The sequence below is a fragment of the Larimichthys crocea genome, chromosome XXI, assembly GCF_000972845.2.
Source record: "Larimichthys crocea isolate SSNF chromosome XXI, L_crocea_2.0, whole genome shotgun sequence".
Taxonomy (NCBI): domain Eukaryota; kingdom Metazoa; phylum Chordata; class Actinopteri; family Sciaenidae; genus Larimichthys; species Larimichthys crocea.
In genome coordinates this window covers 17,327,911-17,351,410 of record NC_040031.1, presented here as the reverse complement: position 1 = coordinate 17,351,410, position 23,500 = coordinate 17,327,911, and the positions used below count along the sequence as shown (strand labels likewise).

General features: G+C 39.7%; 1 protein-coding gene across 1 annotated transcript; it reads left to right on the top strand.

The window, feature by feature from the left end:
* The first annotated feature begins 301 nt into the window (after positions 1-301).
* rasgrf1 (Ras protein specific guanine nucleotide releasing factor 1) lies at positions 302-22,633 on the top strand. Its single transcript, XM_019272303.2, has 27 exons — positions 302-1,092; positions 4,335-4,441; positions 4,739-4,886; positions 6,530-6,622; positions 6,704-6,957; positions 8,065-8,144; positions 8,248-8,441; positions 9,843-9,952; positions 10,194-10,312; positions 10,865-11,025; positions 12,713-12,776; positions 13,057-13,199; positions 13,309-13,391; positions 13,479-13,727; positions 15,173-15,543; positions 15,639-15,758; positions 16,602-16,772; positions 16,963-17,069; positions 18,385-18,497; positions 18,603-18,663; positions 18,876-18,979; positions 19,079-19,163; positions 19,249-19,446; positions 19,539-19,618; positions 19,708-19,825; positions 19,912-19,980; positions 20,793-22,633. Exons 1-27 carry the CDS (start codon positions 817-819, stop codon positions 20,883-20,885), a joined length of 3,771 nt encoding a protein of 1,256 aa, XP_019127848.1. The 5' UTR covers positions 302-816; the 3' UTR covers positions 20,886-22,633.
* Positions 22,634-23,500: the final 867 nt, after the last annotated feature.

The following is a 23,500-nucleotide window of genomic DNA, read 5'->3' as shown; positions in this document are numbered from 1 at the left end:
ATAAAAACAACAACGCTGTAGCCTCAAAAGTGAGATTTTTTTATGGTTTTAGGGTTTTGAAAATGTAGTCCTCCAGAAGTTTAACCGCACCACAAAATTACTCCAATTTGAGCCACTTTTGTTTTATGTAACCATTTCAAAAACTCAGAATACCCACATTAATGTTTGCTTCGCCATGAACAAGAAATTTTAAACCAAACATTGAGACGTGTGTTCAGCTGCTTGCTAAACGGCCAATTTCTCTATTGAACCTCTGTCATTTTCCACGTTTTCCTTCTTGTATCTATCATTCTTGATCCTTAAGGAAACTTATGCGGCATCTTGTTGAAACGTCCCTGTCCAAGGTCCTGAAATCTGCTTTCCCAAGCATGCGTCATGTGACTTCACCCAGCTCTGCCTACCTCAGCACCAAGCCTACTGGTTTCTGGAGATTTCATGTGAGAAAAGGACAAACCCCGAACCCCTTCCCCTCTCACATTGCGTTGTCGAGACTGTTTTTTTTTTTTAATCGCCTCCCATTTTTTCCCGTCTTTTTTCTTTTCTTTTTACTCGATCGGATAATGTGGACCTTCAAAGCGCTCGGAGTATGACAAAAGATTTTAGGATGCTGGACTTGTGCAGCTCGTTTTGTTCCTCTCTTTTTACTTAAATGCCAACACGGTGAATGCGTCGGACAGAGTGGACAAGCCTGCTGCTAGTGGTCCGCATTCAGAAAGTCAACATCTTTAGTCTTTCTTGATTTTATTCTTCACTGGAGCGACTTCAGAAGGATGTAACGACCGATCCACCTTGCGCAGCTCAAGTCTCCTCATCAAAATGCAGAAGGGAATACGACTTAATGATGGTCATGTCACCTACCTGGGGCTTTTGGCAAAAAAGGATGGTACAAGACGAGGGTGCTTGAGCAAAAAGAGCTCTGACAACACGAAATGGCACACAAAGTGGTTCGCTTTGTTACAAAATATGCTCTTTTATTTTGAGAACGAGTCCAGCTCCCGACCCTCGGGATTATACCTGTTGGAGGGAAGCATATGCGACAGGGCGCCTTCACCGAAACCTTCACAGTCAGCTAAGGAGTGTTTGGAAAAGCAGGTATGGAGAGCGTGCGCACGCATACATACAAACACACACATGCACAATCACACACACACACACACAGGCTCTGTCATTCATTGCTTTATTGTTTTTCAGGGTTCATGTTAAAATATTGACGAGGTGCAACACTGAATGTAAAACTGCAAACGCCTTTGAACTCTATTTTAAGCGCCTTTCCTATGCACACATTCCTGGTATCGCATGATAACCTCAAATCCAGCGCAGCAGAATAGCACGAGGTTCCAGCTTGCTGTATTGCTCGTTATGTAATCCATGCATGGCATTAATGATGAGGTAACAATATAAACACCTAATGATACTACAGCAGCTCTGGCTATGGGCTATGCAGTGCTTTAGGTTGCAGCAAATCCCGAGCATGATCCTTTTTTTTTTTCATTTTTACTGGTGGGGGAGTTTTCAGTGGTGCATAAAATGTAAATAGATTCCTCTTCTTATCAGGTTGGAGCATTTGCATCCTGGTTGGTCACACATTTTGCATTTGACTTTCAGTCATCATCATATTGACGTTTTAGGGCGGAGAGTGATATACCTTATGCTCCCTCCAACAAAACATGCAAAAAAAAAAAAAAAAAGAGAGAGAAAAAAAGTTGTTCATGCCTCATGGTTTCCATCCTGTGGTGAAATCACGAAATTACAGTTGAAGCTCAAGAAACAGCAGGGTGCCAGTGGACAGTCAGCTCTAATCTAGACTTTAATGAAATAAATTCATCCTGAAAATGGATATTTTATTTGCATTATAGATGTTTTGTCACTTCCAATGAGTTGTGTCTTTTAACTTGTGTATCTTGTCAGAACGACAGCATGTAAAAGGATTCATATCTGCATATGTAAGCGTTCACTTCATCATTGTCACTTCTCCACTGCCTGCTGCTCAAAACATGAGAATGAGGAGCAGACGGGTTAACAGGTCGGTTAATGTTGTTATTGTGAATAAACAGTCGAGGAACATAATGCTTCACTGCCACCAGCTCTCCTCTCCTCTCCTCTCTCCAGGCTCTGTGCCTGACTCTGTAGGTAGGGCTGCAATCCAAAGTGAGTCCAGGCTCTTCCTGTGAACAGCTGCCTTTGCGCTGACAAAGCAGAATGCAACACACTGGCTAATGTTGTGCTCTCACAGTTGCTTTAAAGGCACCCAAAAAACCTCCCTGAAAGAATTTGGACTTGTTTGTTTATTTTTGTCAGCAGTGCTGCTGACAAAAACACATTAATGTAAACAAACCTGATCCATATAGATCTCTGCCATCTTGGACGAAATTCACCATAAAACTATAAAGAAGATATCTGATTCTCTTTGTTTTGTGAATCCTGTTTGCAGAGAGGGAAAGCGCTGAGAGCAACCCAAATAATAAATGACTAATGTGGCTGATATGACGGGCTGCTGAAGAGTTACCTCTCAATTGTAAACAAATAAACATCCTTAACAAGGACAAATATGAGTGAGAAAATATCACTTCAATCTCCCATCCCCATCTGGATTTATGGTTTTAACATTTTAGCAATCCACCATAATCCCTACCTTATATTTATCCTCAAATGCAGTTAGTGTGAAAATGATAATGCGTTTGAGCCCGAGGTTTCTATGGCAACCCATATTTGCATCCTAAAGAATTATGCAGTTGGAAGAGGCGGGGTAACAGAGAGCAGAGAAGTAGCGTGTCGCATCTCTCCTATTAATGCGAGGAGCGCTATCTGGGCTAAATTTGTTCCTTGCAGTACCTTGGAGGGGTCAGAGTCCATTTATAGAAAACACCGCTTGCTCACACTGGGAAACAGAAGCACTTTAACCAATAACACAAGAAGCTACAGGGCAAGAGATGGTTGATTCTGTCCAAGCTGTACTGTAAATCAAAAGACCTGGCTAATAAAATGATTACCCTGCACTGTATGTCCAAACTAAATCTAAATCATTAAAATGAAAGTGATCACCAACACTTGGTTCTCCAGGGAATCAAAATAATAAAAGAAACCTGTTGTGTAATGATCAATATCGTATCAATCTCATATTTCTGTTAAGATCAGTCATGATTTTTAAAGGTGCATGACTCAGCCATAAACATAAAGCAGGAAGCAGACAGTGAGCTTAACATCGCCTCACACCAGACACTCACCGCGCTCTTCAGAGATCATGAGGGAAAACTACAACAACATGCATGCCTCTCTGCCAGAAATAGATTTTCTTTGACGGTAGGGTGAATACCTAATTAATGTGAAGATGGAAGAGCAGTCAGCCATGAATAATGATCAGCTGCAGGTTGATAGGTGCCTGTTGAACATCTGCAGGCCAAAGATTACAGTCTGGTCTGCCTCAAGACGGAGAGATGACATTTCACATGTGGGAGTTGTGATATTGTTTTATCATGGCTATTTTAGGAGAAGATATATATGATATATATAGCTCTTTATCATTAAAATGATGAAGGCTAATTTCTAACATTCAAATGAAAAATTGAATTTATAAACACGTGATGTGTTAATGAAAATAAATATAATTTCCCTTATATAAATAGATGTAAAATGTACCCACTCTGCAAATGGACACTACTCCTCACTATATCTGCTATATAGAGACAAAATTTGCTAAGCAAAAAATAGCAATACTCTCTAACGAGTTAAGATTTTGCATTCTAAACTGTAGTCAAGCTAAAGAAAAAGTATTATCAGTAAAATAAGACGCGAAAGTAAACTCATAACCCAGTGTGGCTGCCTACAAATGAGGAAAGAGCAGCCAAATTTGTCCCAGCCAATGACCTGTGCTTAATTTATAAAGCACCAGTAAATGACTTAATAATGACAATAATAATAATAATAATAATAATAATAATAATAATAATAATAATAATCCTAAAATAATAATAGTCTAAACTTTTCAGTTGAGCTTCAGTTGCTAGGAAACAGGTATTGCGCAGGAACCAAGCTGGGGGAGGCTTCCCTCGCTGTGCTCCATCAATTGCACTGGTGGGCGAGGAAGATGTGGCTTCCCCAGGCCCTGTGTGGTTTTAAATCACCCGCTTGATGTTTGCAGCAGGGAGGCAGTGGAACAAACACAAAGACAAAAGCAGTGGAGACGCTTTAGTTAAGCCACTATATAATAGATTTATCTACAAGGTATGCAATAATGAACGCTCCTTTCTGTGTAGAACATATATCATGTCAGGTTAATGATAGTCCTGTTGTTTCTAACAAGAACAATTCCTCTCTCCTCCATGTTTTTTTTTCAGTACTATTTCACTGTCAGCTTCACCCATGAAAACCAAAAGGCGCTCGAGTTACGAACAGAAGATGTAAAGGACTGCGATGAATGGGTGGCTGCAATATCACACGCCAGGTAAAGGCACACGTCAGTGAAATGTGCAGACATGGCAATTAGAAGTTGAATTAGTCAGTAGAGGGTAAGTAATCTTTGACTGCTCAGTCTGTAGGGATTGTTGCCATGGTTTCGTAAGTGGGGTTAAAATATGAGGAATGACAGAAAAAAATGCTTTGTTCACAAGAAAAACCTGATTGCTTTGATGTGAGATGAAACTACATACACTGATGTGAAATTCATTACTCAAGCTATACAAAACCGTGTGTGTGTGTGTGTGTGTGTGTGTGTGTGTGTGTTTATTTGCATGTGTTACAGTTACAGAAACTTGGCCAACGAGCATGAGACTCTCATGCAGAAGTATCTTCATCTGCTTCAGATTGTGGAGACGGAGAAAACAGTTGCTAAGCAACTTCGACAACAGATAGAAGATGGGGAAATAGAGATTGAAAGGCTTAAGTCAGAGGTAATATTCACTGTGATGATTTACACTGAGGAGAAGGGATGTAAACAAATATGAATACATTGTTCAGATATGAAGAGATAATGCGCTCTGAATAGATTCGAACAATATCAGAATTATTTTACAGTAATATTTACACCCCCTGTCCCTCGTCATCTGACATTTGGGACAAACGTCACACCTTTTCTCCTCAGAGTCTTCAGTCACAACTAAACATGTCACTACAACGAGCTGAATTCAGATGTGATTGTTGTCCGTACGGTATGAACAGGAACAACTAAAACCTCAATAACTAGTATGAATTTTCATGATGATTCCGATGATGATTTGCCAAAATGTAAATAAAACAGAGGAGAGTCTTAAGTCATGATATTCAGACATTCCCCTTGTTTCATTAGTCTTGCATAGTTCAGAATAACGCTTGATCGATGCACACATGTTATTTTTACTTTATATTTATCTTCAATACTGAAGACTGACACTTTGAGCGACCTGACATGGGAAAAATAAGGTACTGAAGTTAGGTAGAGTACAAGCTTTTTAGATTTTTATTACTAACACTCACCTTTATTACTATCTGGCCCACTTCTATTATATATACAACTTAGATTTTTATTATTTAATTGGTAGATAATATGTTTTTTTGTATGTTTTTTGGAAGTTAAATGACAGAAAGCAATATAACACACAGGAGGTAGAGCAAGAGTTACAGAGTAGTAGATGCAGATAATAACTCCAGATTACACCCTGACCTGTTGGGCTATTTGGCTAAACTGGGTGTTCAGAGAGCAAATAACATCCAGGATTTTTTTTCTGTCTGACTGAACCACAATAGCCAAGGATTACAGGATTTTCCATCTATAGACAAATGTGTGGCAGCCACACACAAAATCATTTAGACCTGCTGTAAATAGACTTCCTGAACCGGCACAGCGATACTATATTACCACTCATTCCTTTCCAGAATTTGCCCCATCCTTGCCTCATCCTGCCAGCACAACAAATAACAGCTGAACCAATGGGAAAATGATGGATTATGTTGACTATTGTCTCATATGTGTATAAAGTAGCGTGAGACGACAGAAAGGGAAGCGCTATTCTCCAGAGTGAGAGAGAGAGAGAGAGACGTGTTCAGGCCAACCACTTTGCATCTCCTCTCAGAAACAATGTCCTCCAATAGGTCTACGTTCCCGGCTGTATTCTTCAGATCAAATAGTCATTTTACTTTATTGTGCAAATGTGATGCTTGAAATCAAATTATGTGCTGAATATGCATGAACACAGCTTTATATTGCATCTCTTCTATGAAATGCAATGACAATTAACTCTCTCACCGTCTACAAAGTAAATGGAGACACTTAGCTTCAAACAGTTCAAAGTAGCTCCAGTCTGTCTTTTTCTTTTTCTCTTCTCAACATGCAGGACAGTTTGGTACATAATGCATTTAAATGACCAATGTAAAAAAAAAAATATTTATACAGAGATTCCGGCCAAGTGAAAACAGCTAGTTTAGTCAGTGTTGACAGTGCGGATAGGTGCTGTCCTGTTGACTCAGTCACTTTGTTTACATTCTGATACAGTAAGTGAGAAGAAAAGAAGTGTGTAAGTGGGAATGATTGGTCTTTCTTGTGGCTGTTCCCTGCCAGATCTCTGGGCTACTCAAAGACAATGAGAAGATTCACGCCAGCCCTGCAGCTGCCCCAACCGATGACGACTCAGAAATCAAGAAAATCAAAAAAGTAAAGCTCATCATTTAAAATTGTTGCTACATTTTTTTTTGAGTATCTGATAAACTGACTACTAACTACTTAAAATTCCAGGTCCAGAGCTTCCTGCGAGGTTGGATCTGTAGGAGAAAGTGGAAGACAATCATCCAGGATTATATCCGCTCACCACACGCAGAGAGCATGAGGAAGAGGAACCAGGTGGTGTTTAGCATGTTGGACTCAGAGGCCGAGTACGTCCAGCAGCTTCACATCCTGGTGAACAACTTCCTGAGGCCGCTCCGCATGGCAGCCAGCTCCAAGAAACCGCCCATCACCCATGATGATGTCAGCAGTATTTTCCTCAACAGGTTAGATCCTCCCGTTCTCACAGAGCCCTTCCATTAACTGTTTTGTCAAATATAATCATTTTAAAGATACCCTCTGGAGTTCTTCACTAGTTGCATGATTTGCTGCAATACCACTGCTGTAAATATGTACAGCTGTACACATGCTTTTGTTATGTTTACATTATTTATGATCAAAATTATATTCAAATATAATTCTTGCTTATTCACTCTTTCCTTTTGTTTTTTAGTTTCCTCCACCTTAGCCTCTGTCACGTCACACTTTATTGCCTGCTCGCCCAACTCCTGTTCTGGCATGACAATGGCTCTGTTCAGCATCAGCCCTCTAACTCCTCCTGGTCCTCCTTCTGGAGTTGCAAAGCTCTTTTGCTAGGGGTGTAAATACTAACACTGCCTTGGTGCTTTGAGTTCCCTGTATGGGCAGCACAGACTGAGCTAACTAGCTTTGGGCTCAACTGCCTTTGCAAACAAGAAAAGCTGTCTGTCGATCACAGAGAGCTGAGGCAGAGCAGCTGAACGACAGAGGGAAAACCATTTTCTCCATAAAATATAATCCAGTTTCTCCAAAATAAGTTTAATATTTGGTTGTGTGTGTGACTTAGTTCAGTCTTAGAGATCGTACCCAAGAGCACAAAGTTACTGTATATACTGTGAGAAAAGGCCTATTGGGCACAGAGTGGGATTAACAGAGACACCAAACTCCCTTTTACAAGTCAGTGTAGCATCAAAATGTTATTGATGCTGTTACTTTACTGAAACAAAATGTCTGTTGTATCATTCAGACATACAAGGATTCTGTAATATTAGGTTCAAGGTTCTAGATTGAGTTTCGTGTCACTTTTGTGTCAAATCTTTGCTGGACACACAGACAGTACAACGTAGAAAGTAATTTGCATGCAACCTCATTGGCCTATTCAAAATCCACCCACACACTCTTTCAAGCCCGTTCATGCTCAAAACCTGTGCACCAACACTCTGATACACACACAGTCTGATCTCAGGGCTTTGATTTACCTTCATCTTCACTGGACGTTGGCAGAATTATTAATACAAGCTATTTGTTTGAGAAGATAAAAACTTAGTTTCACTAATATCTTTTTTTTTTTTCAGTGAAACTATCATGTTCCTACATCAGATATTTTACCAGGGTCTAAAAGCCAGAATAGCGAGCTGGCCAACATTAGTACTGGGTAAGAAACAACTCCTCCTAATTTTCATGACTGTTTTTCATAATGCGAAGAAGAAGAAGCCCTTTGTCATCGTTACAGTATCTTGGTATTTATCTCTCTATAGCCGACCTGTTCGACATCCTGCTGCCCATGTTGAATATCTACCAGGAGTTTGTAAGGAACCACCAGTACAGCCTGCAGATCCTGGCTCACTGCAAGCAGAATCGAGACTTTGACAAGCTGTTGAAGCAGTACGAGGCCAAGCCTGATTGTGAGGAGAGGACTCTGGAGACCTTCCTCACCTACCCCATGTTCCAGGTGAGCTCATTTGTCTCATTGATATATACACAAGAAATAAAGGCAGAGCCATTTCTCTGCTGCAGAGCTGCAGCCTAGAGCCATATTTTGTTGTTAATTCAGAGCTCTCGTAGCCATGCTGGGCCAAGTTTGTCTCACCATATATGAATGTTACCTTTGGGCCATATAATTCACCAAATGAATACTAGTTGGGTATAGTATGCCAGTGAAACTCAGTTGTAGCTGTCTGTGAAGCATTTAGTCACTTTGTTTTCTGGATATTTAAAGTCAGATCTCTCTTTTAAAGACACTGATCCAAATGTAAATGAAAGAGAATGGCCGTCACCAAAATTTCAAATATCAAAAAGGAATTTTTCATCTACAAGTTGAGCTATTTTTGGAAATGTTTATTTCGTGTCCTTGTAATTTGTCGTAGTTTAGTGGCTTTAGCTTTGAAGTCCAAAGATGTTTTTTGCCTGCTCATTTATAATTTATTTTAAAAGTTTCACTTTAAGTTACCATTACCTCAACTGCTTTATGTCATGGTTGTAAACATATTTATTCAGTTCATGGCCTGCTTTAAACATGTGTTACCCAGATATTCTAACAGCAGTGAATGGCCCACATCTTAACCTCTATTCCACCATTATCAGTATCCATTAATATTCATTTTCAGGCTTCATTTATGGTCATCAGAGCATGTCACAGACTAATTTATTAGCCTGCAGCCTCTGGCAAAACCTGGTGCCTAACTCTAAAACCTTTTTAGATACATCTGTAGTTCCACCTATCGGCAGTAGTTTGCAATTTGTATAATGAATGTTGATACCAGTGAATTTGGGTGTACTTCTCAAAATGACAAATATCACATAGGATTAAATAAAAACCCCGTAACCAAATTTGACTAATTTACACTCTCCCCAAAGCAATGTTTTCAGTAATATGTTCTGGCCTCTATTCTGGCCATCATGGCTCAGTCAGGACTTGGCTTCAAAGAGCCGCCTCCTTCTTGAGCACTTATTGGCTCTGTGAGCGATGTCCCATATTGTAGCAGCAATGATCAAGAACAGAAACAGCAGGCATTTGTCTGCTTTTGCTCAGAATATCCCTGTAGTGTTGTTTATGTCTAAAAAAAGCGGTTGTTTTTTTGAGCTCAGGCTTTAATAATGGCTCCTTTCTGGCGAGGCATGCAGTTTCCCGACCGTCCACTCTGCTGGGGCCTACTGCAGGCTGTGCTGTGTTGATAATAAATTTTGCTGATGAGTGTAGATTGTGCTCTCCACTGATCTACTTCTCATTAGTGTACGTGCACATGTAAATTCCTGTGTGTGCATCTTCATGTTGTTACATTTCTGAATGCATGTAAGCTCTTATAATTGAGCGTGGCTCCCCTTCATATTGCTTTCTGTTCTGTCTCTGCAGATTCCTCGCTACATTCTTACGCTCCATGAACTTCTGGCCCACACACCCCATGAACATATAGAGAGAAACAGTCTGGACTATGCCAAATCTAAACTGGAGGAGCTTTCCAGGTACTTTTGTGTAATTCTGAGTAACGTCTTCATTATTATTGTTATTACTGTTTTAACCCCAGATTAGGTAATTAACTTTATTATATATTAGATATCTCTTCTGAATTTTGGCCTATGTTCTGAGGGATTTAACTGTGTAAATTAAACTGAAACAACAAACTGCAGCAAGATTTAACATGTATGATCCTATGTGCTACTAGAAATATCAAACGAGAATGATGAAATGTCCCTTTTTCTTTAGAATCATGCACGACGAAGTGAGTGAGACCGAAAACATCAGGAAGAACCTGGCAATAGAGCGCATGATTGTGGAGGGCTGCGAGATTCTCCTCGACACCAGCCAGACATTTGTAAGACAAGGTAACTCCTGCTTTGTAGGAGTGTTGTACTTCAGATCCTGGCGAAAGAAACCTCCAATTCCACACAAGAGCCGAATTGTAGCAGAGGGGGATTTCCTATTCCTCCTTACCTGCCTCCTGACAGCCTGATCTCACATCTTCAGCTCTGTATTGAAGAGGAAATACCCAGTTTTTAAACAAAACTAGACCCGTCTCTCTCTTTCTCTCTCTCTCCCTCTGGGGATCAACATGTTCTCCTCTTGAGGATAGTCTTTAATTTCTAAGTCTAATTAAACTTTTCAGGGGAAAACTGATGATGAATCTGGGACTGTAAATGTCACATGTCCCCAGCAGGCATTAAAACATGACGAAATGGACAACATTATATTTAATCCTTAGTATCTCATATGACCGTACATGTATTCATGCATCCACCCTACTGTCCCTTCTGTTGGTCCTTTTTTCTATTTCTCTTCCTATCTTTGCTTCTTTTCCACTCATATATGTATCTTTCTCCTTGTCTCCCCCTCCTTCGTCCTTCTATTCGCACACCCTCTTTTATTCCCACATACAGGGTCTCTCATCCAGGTGCCGATGAGCGAGAAGGGCAAGATCACCCGTGGGCGACTGGGCTCTCTGTCTCTGAAGAAGGAGGGGGAGAGGCAGTGCTTTCTCTTCTCCAAGCATTTAATCATCTGCACCAGGGGTTCTGGGGGAAAGCTTCATCTAACCAAGGTGGGCCTTGCACTGCTGAGCTAGCAGTGGAGCTGCTTCTTATTTCAAACATTGCAATCTTACGGCTCCGCAAAAACCCTGAATCTCTGAGCTAAATTGAACGGATTAACTGACAGGAGATGAAAGCTACAGGGTTAGCGGTGTCGTGGCTTTTATCATTGGCAATGACCACTGCAGCTACACACACTCACACAAGCCTGTGCACACACACAGACACACAAACACACACACACACACACACACACAGGCTCATTGTATATGTTTGAAGGCAGCTGCTTGATGTCACTTTGATGTGTGTAGTGTGGGTGTATTATTAATCCACATTACTCAACATTACAAAGGGCGATTGATATTTGGGATCCAAGATAAAGCCTAAAAGCTTTCAGCTGAAGTCCTTGCATATTGTTACAGTAAAGCTATAGTCTTCCAGCAGTCACAGAGCAACATTATCATTAATTTGAAGTCATATTTCTGGACACCCAGCACACTCACTCTCTTTTAGCTAAAGGAAGGAAAGATCTGGCTTTTCAGCTGCTATATTCTCCACTATGTTCACCTTTATTGTCTGTTTGGTGCTGAGTATGTGCTGAGATTTAGGTAGTAATTTTCTGCAGGTTTATCACCATAAGTAACACCTTTCACATTGTCATTTGATACATTGCTATTATAAAAATATATGTGTGATATATTAAATAAAATGTTTTATTAATTTATAATCCTTCAGATATTTATAAAGTCAAACATTGCTTGTGGAAATATTTATAATCTGCAATCCTCCAGCTCCAAATTCTCCAAATTTAGTATTACCTCTCTCTATAAACGGACTTTTATTCAGCCATTAACACAAATTCATACACTGATGTATGTTTGTGTTGATTTGTCCTGTACACGTGACATCTATTGCACGTCTGTCCATCCTGGGAGAAGGATCCCTCCTCTGTGGCTCTTCCTGAGGTTTCTTCCACATTTTTCCCTGTTAAAAGGGTTTTTTGTGGGCAAGTTTTTCCTCACTCGAACCGAGGGTCTAAGGACAGAGGGTGTCACTCCCTGTACAGATTGTAAAGCCCTCCGATGCAAATGTACTTTGTGACTTTGGGCTATATAAATGAAATCTTATTTGATTTGATTTGATTTGATGGCAGAGGCTGCTATGCAATGTGCCAGCTGCTCATCAGGAACTTCATATCCAAAGCACTCCAAAAACTTACCTATACACACACACATAATGGCACAGGCATCAGATCAGGAGCTATTCAGGATTCAGGACACTTCAACTGGATTGGGGGAGCCGGGAATCAGGACTTAAGTCTTAAGGATAGCACGGGGTCATTGATAATGTATATATGTTTGTTTTTTTAAGGACTTTTTCAAGTTTCAAGTTAATCACACCTTAAAACTGATTCTTGTTTATTTGACAAACTGATGAAAACTTAAAACAGAAAGTATCAAATATCTCCAGTATCCACCAACAGAATTTAATGTTAATGGGCAGTGGAGATGTTGCTGAGCCTTTTTTTTCACAATCTACATTTCAAAAGATGAGATCATTCATTTATTATTTTTCATTTCTGTTTCTACAGATAAACCTTTAACCTCGTAGTGTAAATGTACGATTATGTAATGTCACAGCATGTTGAGTCACATGAGGCTGGTGTGAATAAATTAAATGTATATTGTATGTTTACAGAATGGAGTAGTCTCGCTTATAGACTGCACTCTTATGGAGGACCCTGAGGGGACAGATGATGAGTGTGAGTGTTTTATTCATTTAGTAGCTCACAGAAATATACACCATATGTACCATGTGTGATAGTGTGTGTTTAGTAGTGTGTGCTAAAATGTATTCATATTTGATAATTGATGTTATTAATTGGAAAACAGTTCTCCAAAGGGAGGCAGTGTCACTAGAACGTAATGTGGAATGAATAAAGATATAAATAAATATGAAATGATGAGTGATCTGTTTATGTGTATGAATTTACAGAAAAAAAGCTATGTAGTCTAATATGTTTTTGTGTGTTTGCCTCAAAGCCAAATCAGACAAGAGTGGTCAGGACATGGAGCACCTGGACTTTAAGATTGTTGCTGAGCCAAAGGACAGCCAGTCATTCACAGTCATCCTGGTGGCCTCCTCAAGGCAGGAGAAGTCTGCATGGACCAGTGACATCAGTCAGGCAAGTCAACATGCATCACAGTTCCCGGCAGTCGGATGAGAGGCTGAGGATGTAGACAGAAGTCACTAACATGTCCTCTCTGTTTACTTCTGCTGCATCCGTCCTACAGTGCATAGACAACATCCGCTGCAATGGGCTGATGATGAACGCCTTTGAGGACAACTCAAAAGTCACAGTGCCACAGATGATCAAGTAAGCTTCTTTTTTTATGTACTGTAACATGTAATTCTTTTTGGAGCTTCTGTCTCTCTGACTTTGTTCCTTCCTTTTTCGGAGCAGGTCAGATTCAAGTCTGTACTGTGACGACGTGGACATCCGCTTCAGTAAGATGATGAACTCCTGCAAAGTTTTGCAAATCCGATACGCCAGTGTTGAGCGCCTGCTGGAGAGACTGACTGACCTCCGGTTCCTCTCCATCGACTTCCTTAACACCTTCCTGCACTCCTATCGCGTGTTCACCACTGCTGATGTTGTGCTAGACAAACTCATCACCATCTACAAGAAGCCCATCAGTGCCATTCCTGCTCGGTGAGTCACATCACATTTGGACAGATTTGAAATGTTGCAATGTTGTTGACAGCATTTACAATAGACAAACAAATCTTATTTGATATGTTTGGCATCCTTCCAGACCTTACTATACTGTATAGAGATGAGACTGATCTATAATGATGTGAAGCTTTGTCGTCCTCTCAATGCAAGGCATGTGCATGTGCCAAGGGGCTTGTAGGATGAACTCTTTGCAGCCACAATTTCAATGTTTGAAGGAAACTGCAGACATTTGTGTTTTTACACATGAATAAACATTTCACCTTCATCTTCACCTGAGGAATTTCACTTCAAACATAAAGGCAATGCATGCTCTCATAAGCCAGATGATCATTCTTCACTCTTCCATTAACACTAAAGGAGGTCAAGTGACATTCATATAAAAAAAGTATTTGCATGATTGATGAAAATATGTGTGAAATGTGTGTCTTTTTGTGTTTATTGTGAGACAGATCTTTATGAAAGTGCCATATAAGTCACTGGAATAACGCTTTTCTGAAGTATTATTTTTCAAAGGCTGTCTGTAGTTAAGATAACGAACCAGTGAAGCACATTTAAATTTTAAGTTGAACAAGGTGAAACGTGAGTTTATGCTATTTCAGGGATATTTTGTTATGTGCATCACACGTGTTTGAGTTTGAGCATTTCGATACTGTCACTGGCACTGGAACAGTTAAGTCCTGTGATCTTCGAGTGTTTGTGTGCATTTGGGGAGTTTGTTTTGTTGGTTAATGTGAGCACAGAGAAACAGCAGATGGATCAGTGGAGGAAGATAGAGAGGCTCTAGGATGCTTCAGTATCAGTGTGTGTGTGTGTGTGTGTGTGTGTGTGTATTTTTGTGTGCGTTCAGTGGTCGAAGGCAGTAATTGGGTCCAGTCTCTCCTGCCTGCCTAGGAGTGTCTCAACTGGGCTCTGTCGCTCTATGGCAACCAACCTAAGTGCTGCAGGACCCCACCCTCCCCTCCCTACAAAAGATCCATAGTGTGAAATATTGACAGAGTGTTGCAGTAGGGCTAACTCGCTGCTCCACGGGCCTAGAGCGTGGGCTCCACTGTGGGGTTCAGTTCACGGGGAGCTCCCCATGCCCACGCCCTGCAGCATGCTCTCCCATTGCGCTTGTCATGTTACTGTGAGACACCTACACATGGCTGCTTGTGTCAGCAGTGGCCATGCGCACTATCACTTGCTGTGCTATTTATGGGAACCTGTGAGGTCGCCAGGAGGGTGGCAGGGAGTGGGAGAGGTTTTCTGCAACACTGCAGCTTGTATCCTGCTCTAAAACGATGAGACGCGTCTGCAAAGAGACTTCTGGTTGTCGGGCTGACTGGGTTTGCTCTTAAAACATAGAATATAGTTCCTAAATATCAAAGAAACACATACTCTTGTGTCCTAAATTCAAATGCATATATCCTCTCTTGATGTAGGTCCCTGGAGTTATTCTTTGCCAGCAGTCAGAACAGTAAACTCCTGTATGGAGAGCCTCCCAGCTCCCCCAGGGCCAGCAGAAAGTTCTCCTCACCGCCTCCTCTTGCTATTGCCAAGAATTCATCTCCAAACCGGCGGCGCAAGCTCTCACTGAACATCCCCATCATCACCGGGGGCAAAGCTCTTGACCTGGCTGCCCTGAGTTGCTCCTCAAATGGCTATGCAAGCATGTACTCATCAATGTCCCCATTCAGCAAGACCACCTTGGACATCAACAAATTGTATGTGTCCAGTCCTATCGCAAGCAAAATCCCTGATGATGGGGAGGACAAGAAGGACAAGGTGGAGGACACACCAGCAACCAAACAAGGTCAATCAACAACAGGCGATCCTCAGCAAATTATTACAGCTTTGATTTTCTGTAATGATGTCTTAAATAATCTGTTTAATTCTGTTATGACACAGATCTCTCTGTACGAGAAGAAAGTGACAATGATCCAAACCAGAGTGATGAAGGGGACCCAGAAGCCTCTCCCACCAAGTCACCAACCACCCCGAAAAACGTCAAATGCAAAAACTCCTCAGGTACATTATGTCCTAAATATGTGTACAACTTCATAGTATCATAACTGAGCTTGAAAACACCAGAATGATGCTATACTCCAACCAGTTCCACATTCATCATTGAGCCCTTTACACTATTTTGTTTGACCACAATAACAGACTACATAATATATACAAGTTTGTAGCTGAAAAAGAGGATCGTGGATTCATTGTTTTACAAGAAAAATTAAAGCTCTCACTTTGTGTCAAAATCCACCCAAAAACATGCTTGTTGCTTGCTTTGAGCTGTAATTCTTCTAAAATCTAAATTGGTTGATGTTTATGATCATGTGGGGAAAGCCATGCTTGGCTTCAGTAGGTGTTAGGGAAACTTGTGTCATAGCAACTACATCAAGAGTGTGTTTTCCCTTCCGCACCCAGTAATGAGGCTGTTTTACTCGAGCCAAGATTATCTGTGACTTCTAAATCTTACGACAAAACAGTAGAAATAAAAGAATCCATTGTTTGAAGTAAAGAATTAACAGGAATTGTCAAGCAGAGAGTGGTTCACGTGGTGTAGGCTCTTAGCTGTGTATAATCTGTCTATGTTCCCAGGATTTAAACATAGCAGACTGCAGAGAATCTGTTGATTCCTCTGTTATGCTGATATTTGGTGGCTATATTTAGCTGCAACCATCTTGAATATCAAAGCCTCTTGTAAAGGAAAGTCTGGAGGGAAACAGTCATCTTGGCCTGTAGTGCACCCTAGTGGAGATTTGCACAACAACACACAGGCCATTCTGCAGTCTATACAAATTCAGTTCTAGTTGGTAATATAAATGATATTTGATGTAATTTTTTCATTCTTACTATGTTTCTCTGTAGAGTTCTCCCTGTTTTCCTACAACAATGGCATGGTGATGTCCTCATGTAGAGAGCTGGATAACAACCGCAGTGCCCTGTCTGCTGCCTCCGCCTTTGCAATTGCTACAGCTGGAGCAAATGAGGGCACACCTACCAAGGAAAAATATCGGCGGATGTCCCTCGCCAGTACTGGTATCTATCCATTCTTCCTTTAGGACTAAGGTCTTAGTTTCAGTAAACCGGAAATTGTAAACCTGTACCATGTCTGGACCAGCTTGAACTGATTTATGGATTCTTTAATCTTTCTTGCCAAAGCTATAGTATATATATCATGATTGGGAAAGCACAATATGAAAAAACTGACTTGATTTATTTTCTGCAGGCTTCCCAACAGATCAGAGAAATGGAGACAAAGAGTTTGTGATCAGACGAGCAGCGACAAACAGAGTCCTGAATGTCCTGAGGCACTGGGTGTCTAAACACTCTCCGGTAAAACATACTAACATGATTCAGGGCACATTTATAAGCACAGTGCACAACACTGCCATCCTAATATTATTTGTATACTGATTCATTGCCTCTTTTTACATTTATTCTGTAAGTCAGCAGTTTTAGCAATGAAACCTATTCTGGAAAATGTGTAGATTTCTTTATGTGTGTGTAACTAAAGAAAGCTCAATGTATTTTTGACTAAACACAAAACTTGAGCAACATGACATAAGTCCAGGCAACGACAGAAAAACACCTTTTTCCATCACATAGTTCAGATCCATACCATTTGTTGTGTCACCTTTGATTGACCATGAGTCTAAGTGAAAGTTTCCATTACCAAATGGAAACGTTCCAAAAACTTTTGACAATAAATGAACACTCTCTACAGGGAGATAGTTCACAAGTGGCTTCCAAATGTTCATAAAATGACTGATCATTACTTTTCAAGGTATCCTTTTACTGCAAGTAAGTAGCAGAAGGAAGAGTTTCATTGATCCATCTTAACGGAATGCATGCATTTCTTGGCAAAAGCAATAATTAATCCAACAGTTTAAATTTCAGAGGGGGGGGTTACACCTGTTTATAGGTTATACCAAGCACACAAAAAAAAAACTCTCTCACATTTATGCTGGATGTTATACAAAGCGGTTGAGCAAATAATATGTAGTAATCAGAAGGAAAAAATGAAAAGTTATTCTGGTCCAAAAGAAGAGTTACTAGGGCAGTTGGGGAATGTAATAGGTGAAGGGAGAGTATGCACATTAATCAAGTGACAAATTTGCAAATACCGCCCAAAAAAGTGCTCCTTATGTAGATCAGACTGATGCTGGAGTTGCAGAAAAGACCAGACTGTTGCTGAAAGTTCCAGGGATCTATTTCAGCAACGTCTTGAATTAGGTCACCAAAGGCCAGCCACCTGGATTTTCACATATTTAACACTGAAGTTTCACTATCCAGGGTGAAGTCAGTTCATTTTGATTAACTGATCCGCCCCATGACAGACCAGGAAAGACCCATCCAGGGTTGTTAGTTTCTATAGATTAGTCAAACAGCAGACATCTTAATTACTCAATAAACAAATCTTAATCTAAACCACTTGATTGGGAATCATCTGCAAAATCAGCGAAATCAAGCTCACTGATTGACATCGCCATTGATTTACCAATATTGACCTTACATCCAGATATGTCGCTGATTACTTCCAAACAGAAGAATATCATCAGCGTAAAGAGTAATTTTACTGAATCTGCCTTAATAGCAGAATAAAGTCCAGTGCCAACTTTTTCAACCTGTGATGTCTGTCCTTCTACAGGACTTTGAGAGTAACAATGAGCTGAAGACAAAAGTCATTGCCTTCCTGGAGGAAGTGATGCATGACCCGGAGCTGTTGACCCAAGAGAGGAAAGCAGCTGCCAACATTATCAGGTACTTATGTGGTCTGTTTGATTGTGGCACTACAATATAATACATGGAAGATCTATTATACTGTGCATACGTCAGGGCTGTAACTTCTCTTTTACTTTCTGTCAGGACCCTAACTCAGGAAGATCATGGTGACAATCAGATCACCCTTGAAGATGTTACACAGCTGGTGAGTATTTAGTGTAGAGCAGTTTTAAAGCTGCAGGAAGCAAAATTGTAACAAAAATATTATATTAACTTTAACTGAGAAGTAGATTTGCATTACTTAAGTGAACACTGAGGTCTTGTATGTATATTTCTATACCCAAAGAAGGTCAAAGGCCTTTCAACATCATTTACCAGTTGCCTGCTATAAATTTTGGGCTGTTTTGTATCTCTTAGATGGAAGGAGGGAAGGCCGAACCCTTTGAGAGCCACTCTGCATTGGAGATTGCAGAACAGCTCACTCTGCTGGACCACCTGGTGTTTAAGGTCATCCCATATGAGTGAGTGCCATCACATCTCATCTGTTCATGTTTCTGGTCAAGAAGAGTGTGCCGACCAATGCAATGTTACATTTTTTCTTTCTGTCGATCTGTTAACAGGGAATTTTTTGGACAAGGCTGGATGAAGAATGACAAAAACGAGAAGACGCCATATATCATGAGAACAACAAAGCACTTCAATGACGTATGTATGACCAGAAATGATCTTCTATACCTTTATTGATTGTCAAACAGTATTGAATGCTTTATTTCTTTCTTTCCTCTGCTAGATAAGTAACCTTATTGCCACAGAGATCCTGCGCTGTGAGGATGTGGTCACTCGAGTAGTGGTCATAGAGAAATGGGTGGCGGTGGCTGACATCTGTCGCTGTCTCCATAACTACAACGCTGTGCTGGAGATCACCTCCTCCCTCAACCGCAGCTCTGTCTTCCGCCTCAAGAAGACATGGCTTAAGGTTTCCAAGCAGGTGTGTACCTCCCTATGCACATATATTGCCTGTTTAGTTTATTCTTCCATAGGGTTATCATTAATTGTGTTCTTGATAACCTTTGCTTCTAGACAAAAGCATTGATTGACAAGCTGCAGAAGCTGGTCTCATCAGAGGGGAGGTTCAAAAACCTGAGAGAGGCTTTGAAGAAGTGAGTTCAGTTCAAGGACATAGTTTTGTACTGGATCAATAAAGCAAACATGCAGTACAAGTGAATGATGTGTGTTTTTCCTCCACCAGCTGTGATCCTCCCTGTGTGCCCTATCTGGGCATGTACCTCACCGACTTGGCTTTCATTGAGGAGGGAACACCAAACTACACCGAAGACAACTTGGTCAACTTCTCAAAGATGAGAATGGTGAGACGTTCGCTGTCCTGTCACAATAGAGACTTGGTGTGTGTTTTACAGCCAGAATTTAACACCCTGTTTCTTGTGTTTTCCAGATTTCTCACATAATCAGAGAAATCAGGCAGTTTCAGCAAACAGCATACAAGATTGACCTGCAACCAAAGGTAAATGAAGACCAAAACTGCAGACTGTAGTAGTTTTGTAGTAAGTCCAGGGAAACTTAAGGTGCTCTTAAAGAACTGATCAAAGAAAATGTGTTTTTCGGCACTTTAAGGCAGAGCAAGGAGACAACTGTTTATCAGATTCTGAATGCTGACAAATTTTAACCTCAATAAGTCTTTATCAGATATAGTAAATAGGAGGTAAATCTACAACCAGACTAAACAAGTCCTATATGTTGACCTGTTGTGGCCTGTTCAACCAATAAGTTATTTTTTTTTTTTTAGTTTGTCTTATTTTAATACTTTTTAGAAGCTATAAATTCTCTGGCAATTCACTAAATGATTTGAGGACAAATAATTTTAAAAATCAGATTCTGGGTTGCAGAAATATGCTTTTATGTTTTTATTGTAATCTCTTGAGGGCAGTCCTGAAAACCTGACCAAAGTATTGCAAGATAAATGAGAGAAACTGTGAAACAATTAACAGGACAGGAAATCCAAAGCTATACAAAACTGTATATGATTTTCCTTATATTTCTGTACTTTTTGTCAAAACTGTATATGATTTTCCTTATATTTCTGTACTTTTTGTGAATTGCTAGATAAAAAACAAAGGTAAAAACGTATATAATCTAAATAATAATCTCTATAATCATACTGTACTACTGGCAATGATCGGTCACAAGATTGGGAACCATTGATGTAGACAATGAACAGTATTGACTGTCTTTAGCTCTCCATTAGAGATGGAGACTCAAGATTCATTTCAGTTCAAGAAAAACTGCTTATACTTGACTTTCTTTTTCATGTTTCAGGCAGCCCAGTATTTACTGGATAATTGCTTTGTTCTGGATGAAGAAAGCATGTACGAAGCTTCACTCAGAATTGAGCCTAAAGTGCCCAACTGATGGGGAAGTTGGTCCTCCACATTATTTTCTCTGTTAATATTACGCATCAGTTAACATACACATCAACTTTTGTATAGTTGTACATGTTTAAGATATTTGCTCTTCTGTACAGTAGATGTTTAATGACACAAAACCTTTCAGTGTATATTTTTTGGTTGTTACTGTTGCCATGATGCCACCTGCTTTAAGGATTTCTTTTATTGTTTTCTTTATGGTATTTCATGCATAATAACAGAGGTCACTTTGGTCGTACAAAACTGTGCCTTCTTAGTGACCAATGACATTATTTTGCATCATCTCATACTGTGTAGACTTTGCACTTTCTGAGCACTCGTGCCGTTGTTCTCTTTGCTTGAGTTTTATCGATGACTGAGTTTCTCTGCAACCAATGTAGCATTGTAAAAATGTAACTGCATCAAATCAGGTAAAAGAGCAAAGAGAATATAACTGTAGTTAAAGATAAGGAAGAATGAAAAGTGCACAAGACAGCAAGGTATCAGAAGCTTAACCCTCTCTGTGCTTCCCAAACCTAAACAAGAAGGGTTTGTTTCTTCATTTCTGCTCACCACTCTAAAGTCAGGGGTTCCCAACAGTTTATTATTATTATTATTATTAGTATTATTATTGCACTGCAAGCTATTTTTCTATTTTCTATTATATCATTGTGCACCAGCTCAATTGGAGAAAGCAGGGATGAAAACTCGACAAAAAACAAAGCTACTCACACTGAATGAATGCTGAATGTGCTGATGATCGATGGATACCTCACAGACTTCTACTGCATACTAGCAGCTCTGTGAGGCCTTAGGCACAGCTGTGCTTTTTGCCAAATGCTAACATCAGCATGCTAAACATCTTTGTCTTGTGTGTGGGCATGTTAATATTTACTTTTTAGCTCAATAAGCTGAGACTAAGGTTTTCCAGGCAATTAATCAAAAAACAAAGTATTGGATTAATTTAAAATTTTGACCTGATGATAACAAATGTGGAATGTCAGAGGATCATTAAAGTCTTCATCCTCTGGGAATCATAAATATTTGAACAAATTTTCAATGTAATCCTTCTATTAGGGATCAAAATGGTGGATAAGCTGATAGACCAGCATTGCCATATCTAGGTCCATGTTGCTAGTATGTCTAAAAATCTATATATTGTCATTGGGGAGCTGACCGAGAGTGATGACAAACGCTGAACAGACGTTATTTTGTAATCGTGCAGTTTTTTTTCTTTTCTGAATCAATCTTCTTTTTTTTTGCTGCCAGGTAGCACATTTTCGGGAACCTCTGTTGTAAGACACAGTATGTGTCATCATTGACCTAAAATGGAAAAATGTTTTTATTTGTTCTAAAGCGATATGCTAATTTCTTAGTTTATTTGATCTAATCAGATATAAGATCTGTAACAACATCCATTGGTTTCTCTAGATTGCTGTGGTGAAAGATTAGTCAACTAAATTTACTGTTAGACTTAAAATACAGCAGTAAGTGAATTCTCCCTACGTTCAAATTTCCAGTTTCTCGTTTTTTTTTTTTTTCATTCACCTCAAAACAAAAAAAAAGATCATGTGTGATGGAAAGTGTTGTACCTTCAGGTTTGGCGATACTTGTGTAGAGTAAAAGGTTGTTGCTCTTCTGTAATTAAAAGACAATCTGTCCTTTTTGCTGTTCCAGTGATTGTGGAACGTGACTGTATATCACTCTGTTATATGCATTGCTGTTTAAAAACTATGATAAAACATATGTGAATGACCTCTGCCTGCAGCATTCAAACACTATTTTTGTAGTAGTATAAGAGAGAGTGACCTGCTCTTTATATGAACATGGGAAAGTATTTTGTACTTTGTTGTTAATTCACCTCCCTGAGATGTGCTGTACATTTTGTACATGCAACCCTGCATATTTCTCAATGTGGAACAGTGTAATCCTTTAAAAAAAAAAAAAAAAGTTGTATCTCAAGCTTAAACACAAAACGCTATAACAGTGTGGTCCTGAAACCATGACTTAGAGGTAGGAGACTTCAAAGTGTTTTGCATTTATACTGTAATCCTGTCTATAACCATTTCTGTTAGCAGGAATATAGTAACGTAGTGCTTATTCTGTGAATATTTGTATGTATTTTTACTATGTATGTACAGTACACTTTTGAAGCTCATATGGCAGGCATGCAACACCTTCACAGACAGAATAATACTATATACTTATACTGTATACACTTATACATGCACATACTCTTATAAGGTATATAAACAAATAAACATTTTGCTGTTAGCAATACCCAGTGGTATGAAAATTATCTTTCAACCCTCATGTTTCCACACCTTAAGAAATATTCAGTTTTGTAAAAAACAAAAACAAATGAAAAGATATGATGATGACAATAACGACAAATAAACAAACATATGTTTCCCAGTTACCTCTTGCTAATAAATCCATTTTATATCAGGGGCATTTTGTCTCAAGTGTTTTTGTAGATCATCTTTCAGTTGACATCATGTCATTTAACCTGATAGTATTTAGCTTTACCAGCATCTCTCTGTCCTAGTAAGCTATGATGTATCCCAGCTTCATTGACAGTGGTGTAAAAGTGAACTGTGCTCTCCAGGGGGCAACAAATTG